This window comes from Pagrus major, chromosome 1 (assembly GCF_040436345.1).
Source record: "Pagrus major chromosome 1, Pma_NU_1.0".
NCBI classification, from domain to species: Eukaryota; Metazoa; Chordata; class Actinopteri; order Spariformes; family Sparidae; genus Pagrus; species Pagrus major.
Genome location: NC_133215.1, coordinates 27,300,313 through 27,322,105, shown reverse-complemented (window position 1 = coordinate 27,322,105; position 21,793 = coordinate 27,300,313). Strand labels below are relative to the sequence as shown.

At 41.3% G+C, this 21,793-nt stretch overlaps 1 protein-coding gene across 1 annotated transcript; it reads right to left on the bottom strand.

The window, feature by feature from the left end:
• Positions 1-19,259: 19,259 nt before the first annotated feature.
• Positions 19,260-21,353, bottom strand: inab (internexin neuronal intermediate filament protein, alpha b). The gene is made up of 3 exons (XM_073470094.1): positions 20,307-21,353; positions 19,680-19,804; positions 19,260-19,542 (listed from the first exon to the last, which is right to left on the bottom strand). Exons 1-3 carry the CDS (start codon positions 21,351-21,353, stop codon positions 19,260-19,262), a joined length of 1,455 nt encoding a protein of 484 aa, XP_073326195.1.
• Between the last annotated feature and the right edge of the window lie 440 nt (positions 21,354-21,793).

Sequence of the window (21,793 nt, the reverse complement as noted above, 5' to 3'; positions counted from 1 at the left end):
CCCCATTGCGGGTCCTTCACAACACAATATGAGCACCACAGTTTCTTTATCACTATAAATAATGCAGGCCCCATCTAAAACTAATAAGGCAGCATGGCACAGTGAGGCAACATAACAAATTTAAACCAAGAAACACGCAGAGTTCCATTGAAGCATCGAGATTCAACTCGTTACTTCGTGCACCCAAAACTGTTCGTCTCTTTATCGCACAGTGCGTCATTTATTGCTGTTTGTTGTCGAACAACGTGGCGTTAATACATGATGAAGCTTTAATGTAAGAGACAATTCCCCGCATGGATGTCCTTCGTTCCCCGCAATCCAAACCTCTTCAGATAGCCTCCCTACCAAATTAGCCTTCTCTGCGGTCCAATGAGCATGTCTAAAGATTATCACACACACACACACACACACACACACACAAACACACACACACACTCTGACTGACATCTGCTGTGAGGGTAAGATAAAAAGGTGGCCTCCAATTTGCTAAAGGTCAAAGCCCCAGTCCTCAAAGCCTGAATCAATAATTCCAATTTTGTAACCAGTGGCAACATAAACATTTTAGAGACAAATAATTCTAATAATCCTACGAGTTATGTATATTCATATGGCATTATAGCTCTTGAGGTACCATCTGCATTACAATGTGCCTCTATAGTCTGCTGTTTTCTGATCAACTCTGCTCTATGAAGTCATCATGATTCAAAAACACCTGAAGAAAGAGAAATGGTTTCATTATTAGCTCTTTCCATCCATTTTACATTTTAGAATTAGGATAATTTATACAGAGATATCACACCTCTCCCACCTAGTGTGTGTCGCATTGGCAGGAAATCCAGGACAATGTACTGGGCTGAAACAAAGATCCCACTCTCGCACGCAGCCACCTTTGGATTAAATCCGGATCTGATCTGTAAGCCAAAGTGTTCAAGAACATCTTTTCATTGCAGGTTATCCTTTAATTAGTCGGAAAGGATACATTGATTTCCATTCAGTTGCCTGTCATCATGGAGGTGAGGGCCAGAGTGCAGTCAATCATTCTCTCTCTTGCAATAGATACATACATCAGAAGTGACAAACAGTCAAATGCACAAACAAACCTGTTCATGGTAAAGCAACGCTCTTTGTTCTCCTTGAGGTGTGTGTGTATAAGTGTGTGTCTCAGGCACAAAATAGAGGATAGGGGGTGGACCAGGTTTTCCTTTGTTACCACCATTTGATGTCTCCAGGAGGGGAGGGTGGACAGGGTGATGGGAACGTCCTTGGGGAGCGACCGACCTGTGCAAACACGACAGACGGACATGTGGTGGCAAATGCACAGATTGGTATATTCACACGAACAGACAGAAACACACAGCTCTCACATACAGATATTCTTTAATGCGTTTACTGTACATTCACTCAGAATCCACCGCTCAGTGTCTCAATTTAGATTTTAGACAACAGACTTATGGCACATTAAGCCATTAAAACGAGGGTTGGTACGTTATTCTGGAGGCATTTTTTGTTATGTTTGTGGAAAATATCTCAACAACCCAACAGCAAATGCTCTGACAAATACAAAGAAACATCCAGTGTCTGTGACCTTTGCACGCCTCTAATGGGCCCATCACAACATCTCATTCAGCTGGTATGAAAAGATTGGAAAGTCTACCTGTCTGTACTGACGCACCTGCCTGCTGGAGTTTTCCACAGGACTGTTGGCCGATGTGTTGCTAAAGATATTAGCGAGCTAGTCGCACAAGAATGGAAGACAAAGTGCATCTAAAGTTTCCCAGTAGTGACGTGCTAGCTTGACAGCGGTGAGTACTGGTAATAGCATGTTTGTTGTGTATCTTCAGTATGATTGTATTAGGTGTTTCACACGTGAGTGAGACATGAAGTAAATCTCGTAGGATGCGGTTAGCGATGACAACGATGGTTTTGAGACTGTCGCTCAACTTAGAAACATTAGCACAAAGCTAACACTGAGGTACGTTCATGGTGGCTATTTTGCTTGTGTTTCTATGATTGTGGCTTTTAACACAGTTGTTATTTATGTATTTGTTAGACTAAAAAAGCTACAAGAGCTTGTCAAACGTTGCAAAGTAGCCGCCAACACATATCTCAGCGAGAGCTACGAGGCAGTCAGTGTAGTCGGGCGGTATGTGTTGATGTGTTTTGTAAGTGTGGCTTTGGAGAGTGCCTGGATGGAGATTTCTTTTCTTTTGAAATGTACCTGGCTCCTGCTGCTTTCCACAATAGACGCTTTCCCCGGCAGACATCTTGACTTGTCAAAGCAGGAAAAGCCCAGGTGTGACTGATAACGTTAACGAGGGCTCAGTTTCATTAAGTGTCCTCGTAAGCCACGTCAGGGACCAGTGATAGAATGTAACTAAGTAGATTTACTCGAGCGCTGTACTTAAGTACAATTTTGAGGTCCTGGTTCTGGTAGGTTCTGTCACTTTATACTTTACTCCACTACATTTTGGAGGCACATATTGTACTTTTTACTCCATTACATTTATTTGATAACTTTAGTTACTCATTACTTTGCAGATTACATGCTGCAATTCTAGATCAGTTTATTTTATTGGCAATTGGATAAAAAACACTGATTCTGATAATCAGAAAAACGCTCAGTATCGGGTCCGATAATCAGTCAGGTTGATAATGAGTGGAACCACGGCATACAGGTAAATATATGTATAGTTTGCCGTTACTTGTACTTTTGATACTTAAGTACATTTAATATCAGATACTGCAAGACTTTTACTCCACTACTGTTTGTATGACTGACTTTCACTTTCACCAAAGTAATATTTTAACATGATATCTTTACTTTTACTTGAACTAGCTCACCTAAATGTAATGCAGCCATAATTAATGTTATTTGTTACACCTGTGCTTTTCCTGCTTTGACAAGTCAAAATGAAAAGGGTCTATTTAACCCACCCCAGCTTTAATCACAGCTCCAAAAAGGCTTCAGAATCTTCACTTTGCTGTATTCTGCTGCTCTCGCTGGAAATACAGTAATCAGTGATGCTTCCTTTCATTTAAACTATGTCCACAGGATGACTCCATAATTGTTTGGAAATTGAATGTGTTAAGAAAAAAAAACAGATATTTAGTGAACATAATTTAGTTGTTGTGAAGACAAGAGAAATTAGATTGTATTTTTATCATAAAGCAGTGTCAAAAGGAAGAAAATTAGAAAATTAATAGAATTTCTAAGCATCATCTAACATTGCCCTGAGAGTATAAAGCAGAGGAACTAGTTAGTTGCTTATTTTATATCTATCTCTAATGGAATCTGAATGAGTTTAATGCCCATTTATATCGTACAGTGACACGACTCAGCATTGGAAAGCAAGTTATTCAGTGTAATTAACATTTGTATTGACATTTCCACGCGTCTCCCTGAGCAATAACAGGATGTCTTCTCCCTCAGAGAGCCTGTAATTATGCTATTTGATGAAAAAAGACATGCACGGTTAACACTGGTTTTGAGAGGCAATTAGATAATAGTCTCATCCACAAATCTGCAGATCCTAACCTCACGGCACACAGTGACATCTTACACTCTGCTGAAATCTGCAATTGCATGGTGAACCCATAAATCAGTACACTAACAGATAAACTGTGATCAGGCCTAAAGAGATTTATGCAGACCAGTGATGTATGACCTCTCAGCCGGCTCCAGAGCTGACCGTACAAGCCTCTAAACTGCCTTTTAATTAATAGCAGATCCTGCTCCATCGATCGGCTCTCTAATTATGGGGCGTAAGCTTTCTATAGATCAGCTGCCCTTGTGATATACACATCCACACACATGCAGGCACGTAAGGCATACCTCCGCACCACTCAGCCGGATGTTTTGCTGTAGCCACTTCATTGTGGGAGGTAAATATTTTAACAGTTTACCAGGAGGAATGCTGCCGGAATGAGTCCTTGGCCTCGAGTCCCACAGGCTCAGAATGAGACGACAGTTTTAATTACGTTCAGGCAGGATAATTGAATGCTTTTGGATGTTTTCTGCCCGATCAATATCTGTTTATGTGTGTACAGTGACACAGTATATCAGCCTCCGGGCAGACTGCCAGCAGGTAGGGAATGACTCCAGTCAGCACTTTGGGAGATGGGAGAGGGAGGGGGGAGGAGAAGAGGGAGGGAGGGGCAAAACGTACACACACATATGCATACTGTAGGCCCGCAGATGGGATGCCTTGGTAATGCGTGTATTTGCCGTGTTGATGTGGTGCAGCACAGAGGGTGGAGCCAAGGGTGCCAGCGTTCCTCGCATCATGGCTTTAAGAGCCAGATCTGATGGATCTGCAAACTGCAGCGCCGCAGTGTGAATGTGAGACGGACAAGAGGAGAACTCAGACAGACGGACAGACGGTGTTCAGATACCCGGTCAATAAAGCTGATTCTGATTCTGAACCTGTAGAAGTTACAAATTCAAAAAATCTGGTTGCTTCACACACATCTTCAACCCAGCAAAAATAAATCTGGGCGATCACCACAATTTCAAGGTGGGCACCCGACACCAATTCAGTAAAAAGAAGAGATTATGTGAGATGTCACAGTTAAGTTGACCTTTGACCTTTTGGATATAAAATGTCACCACTCATTTTATCCTGTCAGACATTTGTGTGAAATCTTTGTCGTAATCAGTGTAGAAATTCTTTGGTATTGGCCAAAAACAGGTTTTGTGGGCTCACAGTGTAAAGTATTCACAGTCGATTACATTTGTTACCTTGTCATTTGCAGCTGCAGATTAAGATGCTCAGGGTTTTTCGGTGACGGATGTTCAAACCTCCATCACACATAATACAGATAGTGTGTCAACCATGTGACAGTGCTCATGAGATAAGTGAAATAAACGGGATACGCTCACTCTAAAAAAACATTGTTGTCATTCCTGACCTGTCGAGTACCCTACATCTCTGCTGCACTGTCAAAGCAAAGTGAATCATTGCGTTAAAAACATCCGTCCAAAGGTTTCTCTCACTCTATAAGGCGATGCCTTTGATCAACGATGACAGTTTATTAATGAAAGCCGACATTAGTTTGATATGTTACCATAACTGTTTCTGTTTTTATTAAGAGAACAATTGCTCAGCCGCCCATTTCCTCTCCATGGAACGGCAATCTTGGGAAATCATAACGCCATAAAGTCATCCTTTGCAGCCTTAAGATCTTGAATGATATCATGTAATTACCCTGCACTCACCCATGACCGGCAGGTTAGATTGAATGACTCACTTCCAGAGAAACAGTCAGCGGGAGTCCATCACTAATCTTAATTTCATTTCTTCACGCGTCAAGGTTGAAATAGATATTGCCACTCAAAAAGGCACAGGGGAGTAGAAAGGTGATGACTGCTGAATACTTTAGCAACACCCACCTAACCACCTTCCCAAAAGACACATCACGTACAAAGACATCACCTTCAGTGGGTGAAGGCTGAAAGATGCGTGCAGCCATAAGGGGCAGTAAAAGCTGGTTGCCACTTAACAGCTACACCAGCTAACTAATTCAAAAGACAAAAATGGTACATGTCTCGCTAAGGAACACTTTATTAGGAATTATAACCTGCAACAAATGGCTTTATTAATCCTTCATAAATCATTTAGCTTATTTATGCACTAGAGACCACACATGATGGCCTTTTAGAATGAGGCTATGTTTAATTAATAAGTGTTCATGGTTTTCACACTACATTAAGTATGGAGTTGTAAATGTTGAACAGTTGTTAAAGGACACATTTGAAATGAGGAGAAATACATTTGCTTGCTTGTTTGCTGACAGTTTAACCAGAAGAGTGATATCTCTCTCATGTTGAGGCAGTAAATATGAAGCTGCCGCTATCAGTAAGTAAGCTTAGCTTAGCTTAGTATAATGACTAGAAACAGGGGGGAAACAGCTAGCATGGTTCTGTTCAAAGGTAACAAAATCTGACTTTAGTGATTTAATGGAGTCCTGGCATCACTGGAGGAGAAGCTGCACCATATCGTTTACTTTTACACCTCAGTTTTTGTATTGTTTTTGTAACAATTGCACAAAATGCAAAATTTCTACATAATGTTGCTTTAAGCTAAACTGAGCTAGGCAAACCTACTGTTTTCATATTTCCTGCACAGATGTAAGAGTGGTATCAATCGTCTCATCTAACTCTCAGCAAGAAAGCAAATAAGCGTATTTCTCTGAATGTTGAGCCATTGCTATAATAAATTGATTTTGGTATGGATACTCTGGATCAGAGTTATACTGATGAATTAACGAGCTAGATTAAAAGACAAAGCAAGAAAGGACAAGCTCCAGCTGAAGGGAAATCTCACAAAATTGTGATGCTAAAGTTGTACTTTAAATAGCTTTTTATAGATCCTATGGAAGGATTAATACATTATTTAACATTAGCCATTAATAATGCATGAGTTTCAACCTACACAAAAATCCTTCACAAATTGTGCCTTATCAGGAAGTGGTACTCCCAGTCCAAAAATGCCATCCCACATCAGAGTCCATGAGGTATTTTTGGATTTTAATCAATGGGCAAGAAGGTAACAATTATTGAACCATTTTGAGATTGTTGATGGGTAAAATATTACTGATGTAAAACTGTCAAACTTCTTAAAGATCTATGGGAATATAGAAAAAATGTATACGGCCAGTAAATTCTCAACTGGGACGTGCATCAAATGCTTTTAATCAGTTCATTTTGTTTGACTTGCATTTCCTCAGATAATGGGCAATGCCTCTCTAAGGGCCAGCACTAGGTCTATTGTCAGCACTGTGTGTATCACTCTTCAACTTCTGAAGAAAATTTCTATTTTTCGTTTTCATTACGAAGGACACGTTCAAACATGTATGACCTTGATGCCTTTACAGCAGTGAGTGTGCTTAGCATTTTGATGGGGAGCCACATACACCGGGAGAGGTTGTAATTTCTAACAGACTCAGACGTGATGCAGGATTTCTCCATTAGTTCTTACTGCATTTCAGCAAATGAGGCTGGAATGAGAAATGACTTGTGGGTTACAGGACGATGAACAGAATGCTTTGGAAGGAGAAGGTGTGGCGGCTGTGAAGAAACATGTCCTCTACAAACTATCCCACAAATGAGTGTACATGTAAGTGCCTTAATCAATCACTGCCAGTGATTGATCAGTGCTGAATGGTCATCAGCTTGCAGCAGTAGAGAATACAACACCCCATCTTAATATCTCATTAGGCGCATGTGTCACTATTGTTCCTGCACCTCATACAAGAAGGATGGGTGAAACACAGAGGGGGCAGGGCAGTGCGGACAAGCCCCAACCACCACCCCCCCAGCTGACCTGTGCACGTCTGGATGTTTGAAGACTATATATACCGTGTGGAGCATGGGAGATTTGTCAATACGTTGGTGTCTGGAGGCAGGTTATCTTCACTCCTCCAGCCTGACAGCCTGCGGCACTTTGTGTGGTGAAGGGAGTGTCCCTCTGTGTCCTTTCCCACCTCTTACATCCTCTGCTACATATCGGTAGTTGTATAAATCATACAGTAATCTCACTCTCAGTGTGAGACCGCAAGAGAGGACAGTTTGAAAGGTGATCTTGTTTGTAATGTAAAATGTATCCATGATCAATGATAAGGAAAGGAAATTAAAAAGAAAATACCTGCTGGTTGTTTTTAGTGGAGATTAAATGATCAGAGTAGCCTGAGAAGAAAAATCCTTATTAATCCAGTCAAGGCTACGAGAACTTGACATGTTTCAACCAGCAGTTCTGTGAGAAAACAGCAACGATGTACTTGGTATTAACACGCACTGAATAAACAGGATATAGTGAGAGGTTTGTCAAGGTTAGACACAAATCCTCTCAAAGACAGATCGCCGCAAATGAGAACTTAGGAGAAAATAGTAAAACAAGCTAACTAGCAGTGCCTGGTATTTTTCTAGCAGGGAACAACTCAGAAGTTTCCTTTAAAGGTTTCATTTGTAGAATATGGATATGGATTGTGTTGATGTGTTAAATAGGCAACTGTTTTCTAACATGGTCACCATAATAACTTTTAAGATTTTAAAAGATTTTGTGAAACATGCTTGTTTGTTTCTTGCAGAAAGTTTGATGAGAAGACTTGATACGACTCTGACATTAAGCTGGGTAAAGATTTTCTCATATAACTCCTGGTGAGAAAGCAATTCATTGTATTTTCCAAGATATTATATACTGTAATGATTAACTTTTGCAAACTACATCTCTTTTCTTCTTTTTTCCTTTTTTGTTTTTTATCAAACAGCTCATTTCTTCCAGATGAATCTATCTCTTCATAACTGTGCCACCTCCACCTTGTGTTCGATTCAAATGAGAGGTAAAAAATGTAAATCCTGAACCCATGACAAGATAATGCCTACCAACTGTCCAAGGTGACCTACTGTAGAGTGTACAGACTGGCGCCGACTCATCATCATCTTGAAAATCAGTCGAATGAGGTTTTAATTGGCCTTCATGTTTTGTAGTGTGTTCCTGTGTTCATCTGTGCGGCTTTCTGCCAAAACAACAACAAGAACATCTCTGACAGGAGCAGATCAGTTTCTAACACTGCCACTTTTATTAAGAAACTGATGTTACTTTGTTATTAAAGGCCTTCATAAAATATCTTTTCAGCGTCATTTCAAAGGTGCATTGGCTAAATTGAAGTCCTGAGTGCCTGAAGATTAATGACAGCACATTTACTCTGTCTGACCTCTCACAGTTTCACATCTGCTCTGCAGCAGAGGAAATTAATGCTCACGATGATGTGGCCTAATTACGCGAAGCAAAAGCTAATAATAAAGAACATCTTTAATCAATGTTTTACTTGATAATATCATGGAAATTAAGTGGGTGTTTTTTTGGGAACATGATGTCTGTACTGTGCAGGGGCGTGTCCTGCTTTATCTGACGGGGTGGCATGACGTATATGTACACATCGCAATGAGATAAATGTATCATTTCTAATTTCTTCTTTGATTATCAAATTTACAGTGTCTTAGTGTCTCTTACATTCTTGTGTTTATTTATTTATTTTACATTACATTACATTGATGTACATTCGATTAAGCTTTAATCCAAAGCGACTTACAATTACTGCATTTAATAGATGCAGATACAACGTTACACATTAAATACTAATCAAACAGTTCAAGCTGAGCTTCCAGCTCTCACTGGGCAGGTATCAAAGATACTTTAGGATTAAAGGGGTGAACTTTATTAATCCAGGAGGAAATTCTTGTGCCAGACATTGCTAGAAAAATTACAAGTACAATAGAAAAAACAGTAACAAGACCCGGCAGTGTCACACACTGGGCCCAGTTAAGACAATAAAGAGCATTAAATATTAGTGAAATATACAAAAAATCTACAAAATACAAATTGTTTAAAATATAAATGCAAAAACCATCACCTAATACAATAACAGTAGAGGTAAGACAAGTTGAGCACAAGACTAAAGATGAATGTGTTGGCAATGACATTTAAAGTAAATTGGCAGCGATATTGAAAGGTAATATTGCTCCTGATAATGAACATAATCCTGGACATGATATTAAATGTTATATTGTATATGATAATAATAATAATAACAATGAACAGAGGTTAATTTAAAGAGGTCATTTTGATATTTTACAACTGAGGAACTAGAAGAAGAAAGAAGAATCATGACAACAACTTCATCTTTCATGTAATCTTTCAACTCGTCCGGCTACAACTGTCATTAGAGCTGTAGCACAAGTAAAAAAGGGAATTCTTAAGCTCGATCACTGAAACAGAATCATCTAAAACTGATCAGAGGCCTCGTCTTTTTAAAGCTTTGAGCTCCTGATCATTACTTATTCCATTTGACACATACGCTGTTCTTACAACTGCTTTACTCCCGAATGTTAATCCCTCCTGATTTCTTTAAGAGAATTCTTTTCAACGTTGGGTTGAGCTTAACTTTGTTGCATCTTTATACTTTCAATTTCCTCTCGCTGCCAAACTGCTGTGTCATACCGTGCAGACTGGATGCCGAACACAAAGTCCTGGATGGGCTCAGCTGTTGTATTATGGATTAGGCAGCGGCGGCACACACCTCTCAACCCCCAAAGAGCAGGAGGAACATTTTAGGACTCGTTGCTACACTGTGATCTTTAGATACACCATTTGTGTAAAAACAGTCAGATTGTTTATGCAGTTCTGTATGGGGAATACTCGAAACACAATCAGTGATAATAAAGGTGGAAATAACTGATGACAATATAGATGTAAAAACACACAACCTGGAAATGACAGTGCTGATATGAAATATATATCTGAAATTGAGTTTTTTTATTGCCTTGTCATAGACTAATAAAACAGAATGTCATCGTCCATCATGGATATCTTAATGTGAATGTGATTCCAGATTAATACTGTCAGCAGTTGCAGCACAAGGTTACTTTAAGGACATTTCCCTGTTGGTTGAACTTGTTTTGCTGCACTCTGCACCCTCCGTGGCCTCCTGCAAAATAACAAGTCCCATCTGAGTAGAGAAAAGCACTTTAGGTCAGTGACTGTATCTCTGCAGTTAGACCGCAACTTTTACATTTAAGTAAAATAGACTATTGTCAGGGAAGTAGCACGTATGATTTCTTAATGATTATTAACTGAAGGTCATCACATGTGGGAGAAAAGACTAGATTTTTTTCTCAGTACTGCTGTTTCAAAGACTTGTGTTGCATCTGCAGACTCACTACTGACAAGACGCCGGAGGAAGCCGGTGAACACATTCTCATGTTCGCCAAAATATTCCCGAGTGGTTTGAACATTTCTGAAAGGCATGTGCATTTTTTTTACCAGATTTGTCTTCATGTTGACACTTTGTGCCTCCAGTGCAGCATCGACAGCAGCCTGCAAAGCTTCAGTTCGGCTGCTTATGATGCACGGATCGGTTTCTCTATGCACCTTCCTCCTTCTCCAACTTTTTGATGCAGCCAGCTGAAACCTAAAAATACCCACCTTTTAACATTTCATCAGACGTTTTCTGGTCCAACAGTGGGTTTTTATGATATCCGTCTGATCACTGGAGGAAGTGATAAGTCGCACTTTTACACACTGTAGGAAAGAATGAGGTTTCAGCCCATGTAGTCTCGGCGTGGTTCCTTTTGCATGGTTTCTATAGTAGTCAGCTAGTTGTGACATGAATTTAGAAATATCAGCATAGATACAGGACAGTACTTTATCTGAAAAGTCTAGTCTATAGTCTTTGCATTTATCTCATGGTAGTTACGGGTACTTTTGTGTTTTGGTGCATAATCTTTGTTTAATACTTAAGTTGTCTGTCCTTGAGTAATGCAAAGGCTTTGTTCAGGTCTGTTCAAAATGCAACAACCAGTTTACATTTACATTTCAATGATCTGTCATAATATAAATGTGAAATGAAAAATTGAATGTTGTGTCACATTTCGTTTAAATGATCCAAGAACAGAAAAACATGGAGCTCATATTAGCTAACGTTCGCTCTACAAATCAAATCTTGACACCTAGATCAATTCTCCACAATATTAGAAATATATAAACAACAACAGCTATTATGCCCCCTCCATTTTCTGATTAGTGAGGTGGACTTTCTAGCTAATGTAATTCATCATAATCAGGTCAAATCGCCCCAAAACCGCTCCATCCAGCCTCACAGCATGTCAGACTGAGGTTAAGAAAAGGGCTACGACCTTCCTCTTTGTTCCGGGAGAAACATTTTCCTTCAGTCTGTCTGTCTGCATGTCTGGCTCTGCCGGCTCTGTCTCTGCTATTATTAGCACCAAGGAGAAAAAAAAACCTGTGATGGCTTGGTTAACAGGGACGCAACGTCACGCACAGGGCCTGCCTCAAAATGATTCAGCACTTTCTACCAGGCCAGGAAACAGACTGAAAATATAATTTAATACTAAATACTCCTTTAATTGTTTTTCTCAACAGAGTAGTACGATACATATGTTTCAACAGGTTTTAAAATCAAATGAGTTAAATCTGACATGTGCTCTCCTTAATGTCTGCTATCTGTTGTTATTTTATCTGCTGAAGGGCTTCTGTATCCGTTTATAAGCCTCTACTCAGACCTCTTAGCCTGCTGTCTGGACGACAGCTCAGAGAGACTCCACTCTCTCCGAGTGGTGATTCCCCGAGGCTGCTGAAGCACAGCAGGATGCTAGCAACAGATTCCAAGGCAACAGCAGCAGCAACTCACAAATTAACACTTTGTTTACAGGCACAAAGATTAAAATATGCATTACCACTAGCCACTGAGTCATATGGTAGAAGGATCCATACTAGTGATGGATGCATTTAAAAAATTGTTTGACTGTCTGTGTAATGAGAGGAATGGTCTGACATTTTAGGAAATGAGTCTAATATCAATAGATTTATTTATTTCATTTGTGAAAATATGTGTGAAGCCTAGCTTAGTATTGTACAGTCTAAGTCTAAGCCGAGGGAAACAGCAGCTAGCTAGTCATCATTACACATTATAGCTTTTGTAAAGTGTAGCATAGAAAACAAGAGAAAACTATCATCTCTTTGGGATAAGGCTGCAATATATGCAATGCAAAATACAGAGCTGACGAGGGCAACATGTCTAAAACACCTGATCAAACATGAAATACATATACAAGTTTAAGAGTTTACCATTTGAAAGCCAATGCAGCTGATTTCCGCCCGCCTGCATCCAGCACTGTCTTGGTTGATCTTATTTTAGGATTTTTACAAGCACTAACCAAATGCTGTTTAGTAGGTTAAAACAGTATGGTAGGTAGGTGAACTGCATGCTATCTATGTAGGGTACCGGTACCAGTTTCAGGTGCCGGTACTGGTACCCAAGCCGGTGCTAGCTGTTTCTTCCTAATACTAATGTTTGCGCTAAGCTGGGCTTAACACATTCTACGCAGAGAGTTAGCTATCCTACCCTATATGTAACTCCCATTAAGACGACAAGTGCACTTCCTGGTCAGCGTATTCCTTTAAAGAAGGAAGGTGTGTTTTTTACTTCTCATTATTTCCATGCAGTCTGTGTTTATTCACCCAAAACTACAAATGAACCAGCTATACAGATGCTGTTAGCTAGCTAGCAACATACCAGTGCTTACTGACTGGGCTCAACAGAAAGTCTAGAAAAACAGGATCTTTCTGAAATTTTCCCACAGACTTTCTTTCTTTTTCTCCTCTCTGTACATTTATAAAGTCGATTCATAAAGCCCAGGGATAGGCACAAATCTTTCACTCACGTTCAACTTCATCTACAATGGATTCTTCACCTGAGTCTTGCGTCACTCTACTGACTTTACATGCATTCAGGCTGCATCCAAAATGTACCTCTCCTTCTGTCTGAACACACCTCAAGCCTGAAGAAGCTTACATGAAGATGAAAAAAGAATGTAACCTTCTCCCTCATTCAAGCAGTAGCATCTTTCTGCTTCTTTTGATTTCTGTCAGTGTGATTTTTGGGCTTTGTGTGTCTAAGGTCACACACACAGTCACAGTTTAATATATCTGCAGTGCCAAAACCTCAGTCCAGTGAAGCAGAATGGCTTTGATCCGGAGACGGTGACAAACAGGTGAAATTTACGACCAATGTGCCCCCTCGCTCCACCACCTGATTCTCATTTCCACCACCGTCACAGCCCCACACAGACAGTTATTACCAGACAGAACATAAAACATGCGTCTCCCTCAGCACAGTCTCCTTTATGCCAAAGGGGAAGACATGAAAAGGAAAGATTGCCACAATCAGTGAGGGGTGTGCGTGTGAAGATGATATTTAGTAACCTCTGGCACCTCTCATACTCATACTGCAGATCAAAACATTTTTGAAACCTACAGAACTTCAAATGATTTGAATTTGAAAGGGACATCCCAAAATGTCAAAATATGTCCAGATGTATCAGGCTGGATATATTCACCCTTATAAATAAATATGCATAAATCTATGCATTTACTATCGTATAGTGTAACACAATCAAACAGTGATGTTAGCCTGGAAGTGGTTGAATGCTATCATTAGCTGATGTCTAACAGAAGCTGATGGGACATTAAATATGCTGTTTCACCCTGAAATATGGCTCCAGATTTTCATTGTCTATTGTCTTTTCAGGTGCTGGCTTCCCACCCTGAGCATGATGTCAGAGGAAAATGGCCGTTGTGTGAATATGGTCAATGAGATGTGAGAAATCGATAGAGAAAGTTTAGTTTCTGTGAACTGGTAGGCTCAGTTTGTTCATGGCTCTTTCTATTACAGCTTAAAAACTAAGCTTTTACACAACACTGCAAGTATTTTAAGACAAGCATGTGTGCAATAATTACAGAGTGGCACACTTGAGAAATCAGCTGATCTGCTACATATGCTGATTGGGACTGAAAGCTAAACACCCACTGATAGCCTTTAGCAGCAATAAATTTAAAATTAATCCCAGAGTTTCCTATAGGAGGCCACATTTTATGCGTTTTGCCACAGTCAGTACAAATTTTCATATGTTTTTATAGCCTCGTAATATTCTCGTGTGTTTTTTATGGTTATGGAGAAGGGGCACAGTGGCTGAGGTGAAACTCAAAATAGAAAGTTTAAGCACTCTTCAAGTTTGAGGCGAATGGAGGGAGGGCTGTTTCATAACAGGGCTTTTACAGTGGCATATCACTGGACGGCTCTCACCACACCTTCTACTCAGCAGCATTGCAGGGGTATAAATCTTTGAAGAACTGCAACCTACGTCACAGACATGCACGCCCGCCGCTGAGGTTGTCCCACCCAGCTGGTGGGCGAGGAGAGACGGGCTAATCAGAGACAATCCACAAGGCCCAAGGTCTCCAGGTCTAGGACTGTGTGTGTGTGTGTGTGTGTGTGTGTGTGTGTGTGTGTCGGGCAGCGGCAGGGGGGACAAAGATCAATGTACAGTACAGCAGCAGGTAATCCATCATATCTCTTTCATGCACATCTGCACTGTGACCCTGAGAAGAAAAACATATCTCCAAGGAAGAGGTCAGGGTGACATTGCTCTGCAGCCTGTGTTGGTCAAAAGCAATATTGACTTGCTGATGCTGAAAGAATATTTATGTTACAATTTCTCAAACTGGATTTTCTTCAGCAACAGAATTTCCTGCATTTGTTGCATCATTTTAAGTGTAAAAGAAATAAAACTCACTCAGAAATGTACTAAACCAAAGTTAATATAGTTATGATAGATGCCATGTGCTCATATACTGCTTTATTATTTAGAATCTAGAAATCTGTGAATATTCTCTCATCCATCCTCTTACATATCACAGTGACTCATCACCGATCAGTGGTAGAGGAAGTACTCAGTAAAGCAGCATTGTATACTGTAGAAATACTCAGTTACAAGTTTTGCTTCAGATATAACTATGTATTAGCATCAACATATAGTTCAAGTACCAACAGTGAAAGTATTCATTACGCAGAATGGCCGATTTCAGAATAATGTAGATAATATTATTGGATTATGCTAACTGATGCATTAAAGGTGCAATATGTAAGAATTGGCCAGCTCTTGAAGTCATATTAAAAATAGGGGTTAGCATATCAGCTAACTGCAGCTAACTGTAGCTGCCATTAGCTAGTTAGCTGAAATGAACAAACTCTTTGTTTTCATGACTGAATAAACAAACTGACCTTAAAGGACAACACAGTTTCATACTGTTTTGCTTTGTTTATATGTGGCGGACCCTGCCACCTTTCTAGCTTCAAACAGTGTTCTGGGACCTTATTTTCCCCTGAGAACAGCTTGTTTATTCAGTTATGGGAAAATAAATATTTCTGAGTTTGTATTATTACCTCATTAATATTGTTAATGTTACAAGTTTGAGTTTCTTCTCCAGAACTACACCGTGCCCCTTTGAGTCTTATCATATCTAATCTTAACCTATAATAATACATACAGTACGTTTATTTGTTGAATGTATTTTGTATTATAAATCTGAATCTGCAAAGTAAATGGTAACTATAGATATTAAATAAATGTAGTGGTGTACATGTTTTCCCTCTGAAAAGTAATGCAGTGTAAGAATAGAATACAAACATTCAAGTACAAATATTTTAAAGTTGTATTTAAGTGCAATACTGACTAAATCTACTAAGTTAATTTCTTTTATTCTTCAGTTATCACCCATCAAACAAGTGCAGTAAAAGTCCTGGTGAGTTATTGTAACACCGTCAATGTGACGCTAATGGGATAATGTGTGTTTCAATCAATTACATAGATGATGTACTAGTGTGTGTGCATTCACATTAACACAATGACATCATGTGCCTCAGTAATGTCAAGTCTTTATTGATATGGTGTCATACAGCAATACATGAGTAGTAATAACAGTAAAGAGAATAGCATGTCAACTACATTCAATCCCTATGCTTTTGTAGTCATGGTAGCTCTAATAAACACTAATAAAGAGAGAATAATGATTAAACACCCCACTGAACAGAATCATACACATCACACACATGGCCAGAATAAAAGCTGCTGGTGTTTTAAGGCATTTCACATCCTACAGTATTTGTCCTATGGCTAAATCTTGATTGTTGTTTTTTGGATTGGTGACATACTGTATTTGCAGAAAATATTTGATGCTTTTTTCATGAAGTGGCGTTCAAAAAAGTTTGGCAGTGCTGTAGAAGTATAAGTAGTGACATTTTGTCCTCAGACACCAATGAAAACTCTTTTGGTTTACAGTGTAAAGATAAAGGCTTGACATTTGCACCCATGAACCATTCATCCATTGTTATAGCTGTATACTATAAATGCTGTTATATTTATTGTAAATCTGAGATTTTTCCCTGCCTGCTACACACTTGAATCCATTAATCCATAAAACAAATTGCCTAACATCCAGATTCGCTGCCCCTCAAATAATTCCAGTTATGATAGGCCACTGTGTAGAGATACAAACACACTTGCTACAGTACTAAGATACTTATCACAAGCCTCAAGCTAAACAACAGGAACCCAATCCAGAACAGTCTGCCCGTACAATCAATAGTTTTTTGTTTTCTTTGTGAGTGCAGTTTGTCAGGGCGTGCAACGCCATGAGCAGCAGCAGCAGCAGAACAAGATAGCTGTGTTAAAGTTGGCAGTGCACAAGCAGAAAAACACGCTCATACCGAAGGACTTCTAGTGCTGAGGTTGTACTACAACAGACATTTTAACCAGTCATGGCCACAGTTATAAGGACAAGGTCAAGTTGTTTCAAACACATTGTGGTCTGGCTGCTTCTGACTGAATCTGTGATGAATGTTGATGGCATTGTATTTTCTTCTGGCTGAGTATCATGGTATGGATTCTGGGGCTCGAAAGCATCATCAATGGCACATGGGGAATGGCGTTACATGGATGGATCATACACAATCTTGTGTGCTAAAGCATAATTTACAATTCAGGAGAAAAATCTCTCCCTCTTTCTCATCATGTTGCCTCCTTTCTAGCATCTTTGCTTCCCTTTTGCCTGTATCCTTCCTAGCACACTGTGCAAACTGTTCATTATTACCAAATTAGGTAGTTTTGACAATCCTATATAAGCGCCTTAAAGAGGATCACTCCATCTCATCCTCATAGCATCAGCAGCAGAGAAGCCTACCTAAGTCACATCCTACAGAAAGAGCTATAACAAGTAGTCTTCAAATCTAGCCTACAGGCTAACAAGCACATGTCTATTACATTTATGAACGAGCATTGTGCGTGATGATGCTCAGCATGGCGTTTTAACTCCAAAGAATGAAACGGTGCCGAATGATGGGTCGATGGACTCCATGCATGCATGACATCTACACACACCATGCAAATTATCCTCGATTAATACATTTGTTTTCTTGTTGGCTTCACGTCTCGGTCTTATAGCTACAGCAATCCACTTTTGAGAGTGAAACTTCACCTGGGAGTTAAAAAGGAGGACCGAGGACATTCATCCTCCTCCGTACTGTTGTCATGCAGAGCTGACTGGAGCACTGATGCACCATCGGCTGTGATCAAAACGATTGTGCGAGAGGAGATTCGAGCAGACGTTTTGCTTATGAACTCCATTTTTAGTAAAGAGGCTTAAAATAATGGCTCAGCAAGACACTATCACATATTATTATTTATTTTTGGCTGGTCTCCTGTAACTGTAGACTGTGTGCTTCTTAATTAAACTGTCGTTATTATATCAAGAATAATTGTATTTGTATCGCATAAGTGGATGCAGAAAGAGTAACCGACACCAGCTGATGTGTTTGAGTCTTTTGTTCGTTAAATGTAACACTTCGTACACACACACGCGCGGCTTCCATTGGAATGTGTTGAGAGTATCTCACAGCTTGTGGTAGTGGTGAATGACCAGTTATTATTATCTACTGTGTTCCTGTATCACATACTGATGCAACATTAGTCCCTAGTGTGAACGACCACTTGAACTTCTGTAAGAGATGCTACCTAAGTGCTTGTAATTGTCTGATGCTGACTGGGTGAAAGAGAGAGAAGAGATGTACCGTGGTTTGTATAGAGTGATGGTTACAGGAGAGTTATAATGGATTTCCCTTGGGGGACACATGTGGGGGACAAAGGGGGACGAGGAAGAATAAACCCACGTAAAACAAACAGCCAGACCCTGCACTCTGAACACTTGTGGACATCCAACACCGAGATAGAAGCCATGACATTCTTACTTTACTTAAAAGCTGCAATATGTACGATTTGGCCACCCGTCGAGATTCATACACCAAACAAATAGGGGGCAGCATATCACCGAAGTAGCTGCAGCTAACTTAAGCTCAGTTAGCCGAGCAGCTAGCGGTCTAATTAATTAACCCTGGCTGGACTTGGAGCTCAGAGCACTGGGGGAGTGTTGGTGTTGTTAACTATAATAATATTTTTAGTTCATTTTTGGATGTTTGACACTAAAATTCTTACATATTGCGCCTTTAAAGGGGCTGAGCCGGAGCAGTCCATGCCCGGATTGGGAGCTCGGAGCACCGGGGGAGTGTTGGTTCTGTAACTTCAATAGTTATCCCTGCGACACAGTACAAAGTTGTCTTTGACATACCGTCAGCACTGTTATTTCCCAATTTTCTCAATTTTTGAACGTTTCAGACTTCTTACATATTGCCCCTTAAAGATAAGAAGGCATGAGCAGACCTATCTTTTAAGAACAAGTGTTTAAGTGTGAAGGCTCAGGGTTTGTTTTAGGACGGGAAATGAAGAAAGGCTTGGGTTTGCGGGATAAGAGGGAAGCTTCAGGGGTCAAAAACAGGCTTACAGTGGGCTCTTAGTTTTTCTGATTGGTGGGAATATCGCTGCCGTCTTGCTGCTTCTCCATCTTCTTGCTGGTGACCACCGTCTCCTCGTAAACTTCACGCTGGGTCACCTTGGCTCCAGACTTGCTCTGCTGCTGCTGGTCCTCGTCCTTGCCCTCCTTCTTGGAGCCCCTGCTGGAGCTGGTGTAGATGCGGGACTGGTAGTTGTAGCCTTGCCCGGCACCTGCGCCCATGGTGGGGCCGGGATAGGCGATCCCTGTCCCAATGCGGGTCTCCTCGCCTTCGAGGAGTTTCCTGCAGAGAGGAGGATGGAGGTAAGGGGTTAGAGAGGATGAGGTGAAATCTGTTTTTAGATTACGCTCTTTCACTTGAGTGCCATTGAGGTTATCATAACTGATCATGTGTGAGTTGCTTATGTGAGAGAGGCCAACCTGTAAGCTGCGATTTCAATATCCAGTGCCATCTTGACATTCAGCAGATCCTGGTACTCCCTCAGGTGACGAGCCATCTCGTTCTTAGTGGTCCTCAGCTCATTCTCCAGCTCTACCATGCTGTCCTAAAGAACATATAACAAGGAAACAATACATAAAAGTCGACCAGGGTTCAATATTTTAATCAAAGTAAGTTAGGAAGAATAATCTGTGACCATATTGCTGGCAGAGGAATAATGATAGTGCCCAAACAAAGACCTGTCAGTCCTATTGTTAGCCTGCAGATTAAAGTCATTTATGAGCAGCATGTGTTGTCATTTTTGGCCTGAAAACATATTTTCAGTTGTTGAATCCAAAGCAGCACATTCAGAGCTCATGTACGCGCAGTGGGCGTTGTCAGATGCAGCTGTGAGCGCGCTGTCCCAGGGGAGAGGGTTTCAGCACCACGGACAGAGCCCGACGCACAGCAGCTGCTCCCGATAATAATATTGCTCTGACGTTCACCCTTCAGACAATAAAAACACTATACAGTGGGTTCATTTCAGTGTGCATAAAGTGACATCATGAGCTCCTATTCGCCCATTACCTCTTTGATAAGCGCCCAACAAGTCATTAAAACGTGATTACCTGGTAGTTTCCAATCTCCACATGGTGCCTGTCCTCCATCTCCCGGAGCTGCTTTTCCAGAGACTCGTTGGTTCCCCTCAGACTCTCGATCTCGATGGTCTTGGACTGCAGCTGCCTTCTGAACTCGTTCATCTCCTCCCTGCTGGCGCGGATGGCCTCGTTGCTCCGGTTGGCCTGCTCGGACAAGTCGGCGAACTTGGTCTTGTACCACTCCTCGGCCGACTGCAGGTTCTTGGACGCCATGGACTCGTACTGGCCTCGAATCTCCTTGAGGGCGGAGGTGAGGTCCGGCTTGGACACCTCCATCTCCACGGACACCTGGGCAGCCTGGATCATGTCCATCAGCTCGGCCACCTCCTCCTCGTGCACCTTCCTGAGGAAGCTGATCTCGTCCAGCAGAGATTCCACCTTCTTCTCCAGGTCCAGGCGCACCATGGTGGCATCATCCACATCCTTCTTGAAAGCCTTGAGGGTGACCTCCGCCTCCTCCCGGGCGCGGAACTCCTCTTCGTATTTCCCCCGGAGCTTCTGCAGATCGTCTTCAATACTATCCCTCTCCAGCAAGAGCTGGGACTTCTCTCCGTTCACCTCCTCGAGCTGGGAGCGCAGTTCGCGGATCTCTTGCTGGTACAGCTCGGCCAGGCGGGACGGCTCGTTGTGCCGCTGACGCAGCGCAGTCAACTCCGTCTCCAGCACTTTGTTGTGCTGCTCCAAGTTGCGCACTTTCTCGATGAACATTGCAAAGCGGTCATTGAGACCCTGCATTTGCTCCTTCTCGTTGGTGCGGACGATTTTGAACTCATTGTTGAGGACGCTGCTCTGTGTCAGGTCGAAGGTCTCCAGCGGCATGGACGAGAAGGAGCGGCCGGACTTTCTGTTGTACGAGCCCACGGATGAGATGTTGCTCCGGGACAGAGAGGAGGACCGGTACCCTCCCCGGGAGGTCACGCTCCCCGCAGACCGCGAGGGAGAGGACGCATAGCGGGGAGAGTCCCCGAAAATCTTCCGGTAGGAGGAGGAGGAAAAGACTTCGGATCCGTAGCTCATCTTGGCGTGAATGGAGACAGAGCAGAGCAGTGGGCGCGTCTCCTTTATATAGGGGGGGCGACCCAATCACTAATTAATGCCCGACGGCAACATCAGGACTCGTTCGTTCCACATGCGTCAGGTTGCACAGTGGACACGAGAATCAGCGCTGAATATTTTGCTGCAGATGAATTTTTGTTTGCTCACAATTAGTCTGCAATAATCCTTACATCAGTCCAGATGTGCGCAGTTGACTCGGTTCTTTGTGTGGAGCAGATGGAACTGTCCTTTTTGGCGCAGTGCTGATGCGTCAGTGTTTCACAGCTTGTTGCACATTAAAAAAAAAAAGAAAGAAGAAGAAGAAGAAGAATATTGAAATGTTATTCCAGAAGCAAATCTTTAGTTTTTGATTGTAAGTGATCTCCAAACTGCTTCTAGTGTTTCTGTATCTGTGAATAAAA

What these genes read in the sequence shown, in the direction of transcription:
- inab (XM_073470094.1), bottom strand. Translation starts at nt 21,353, where the DNA reads ATGAGCTACGGATCCGAAGTCTTTTCCTCCTCCTCCTACCGGAAGATT. An exon ending in TGGAGATTGGAAACTACCAG is followed by an intron (nt 19,805 to 20,306) that starts GTAATCACGTTT and finishes TATGTTCTTTAG; the next exon opens with GACAGCATGGTAGAGCTGGA. An exon ending in ATTGAAATCGCAGCTTACAG is followed by an intron (nt 19,543 to 19,679) that starts GTTGGCCTCTCT and finishes TCCTCTCTGCAG; the next exon opens with GAAACTCCTCGAAGGCGAGG.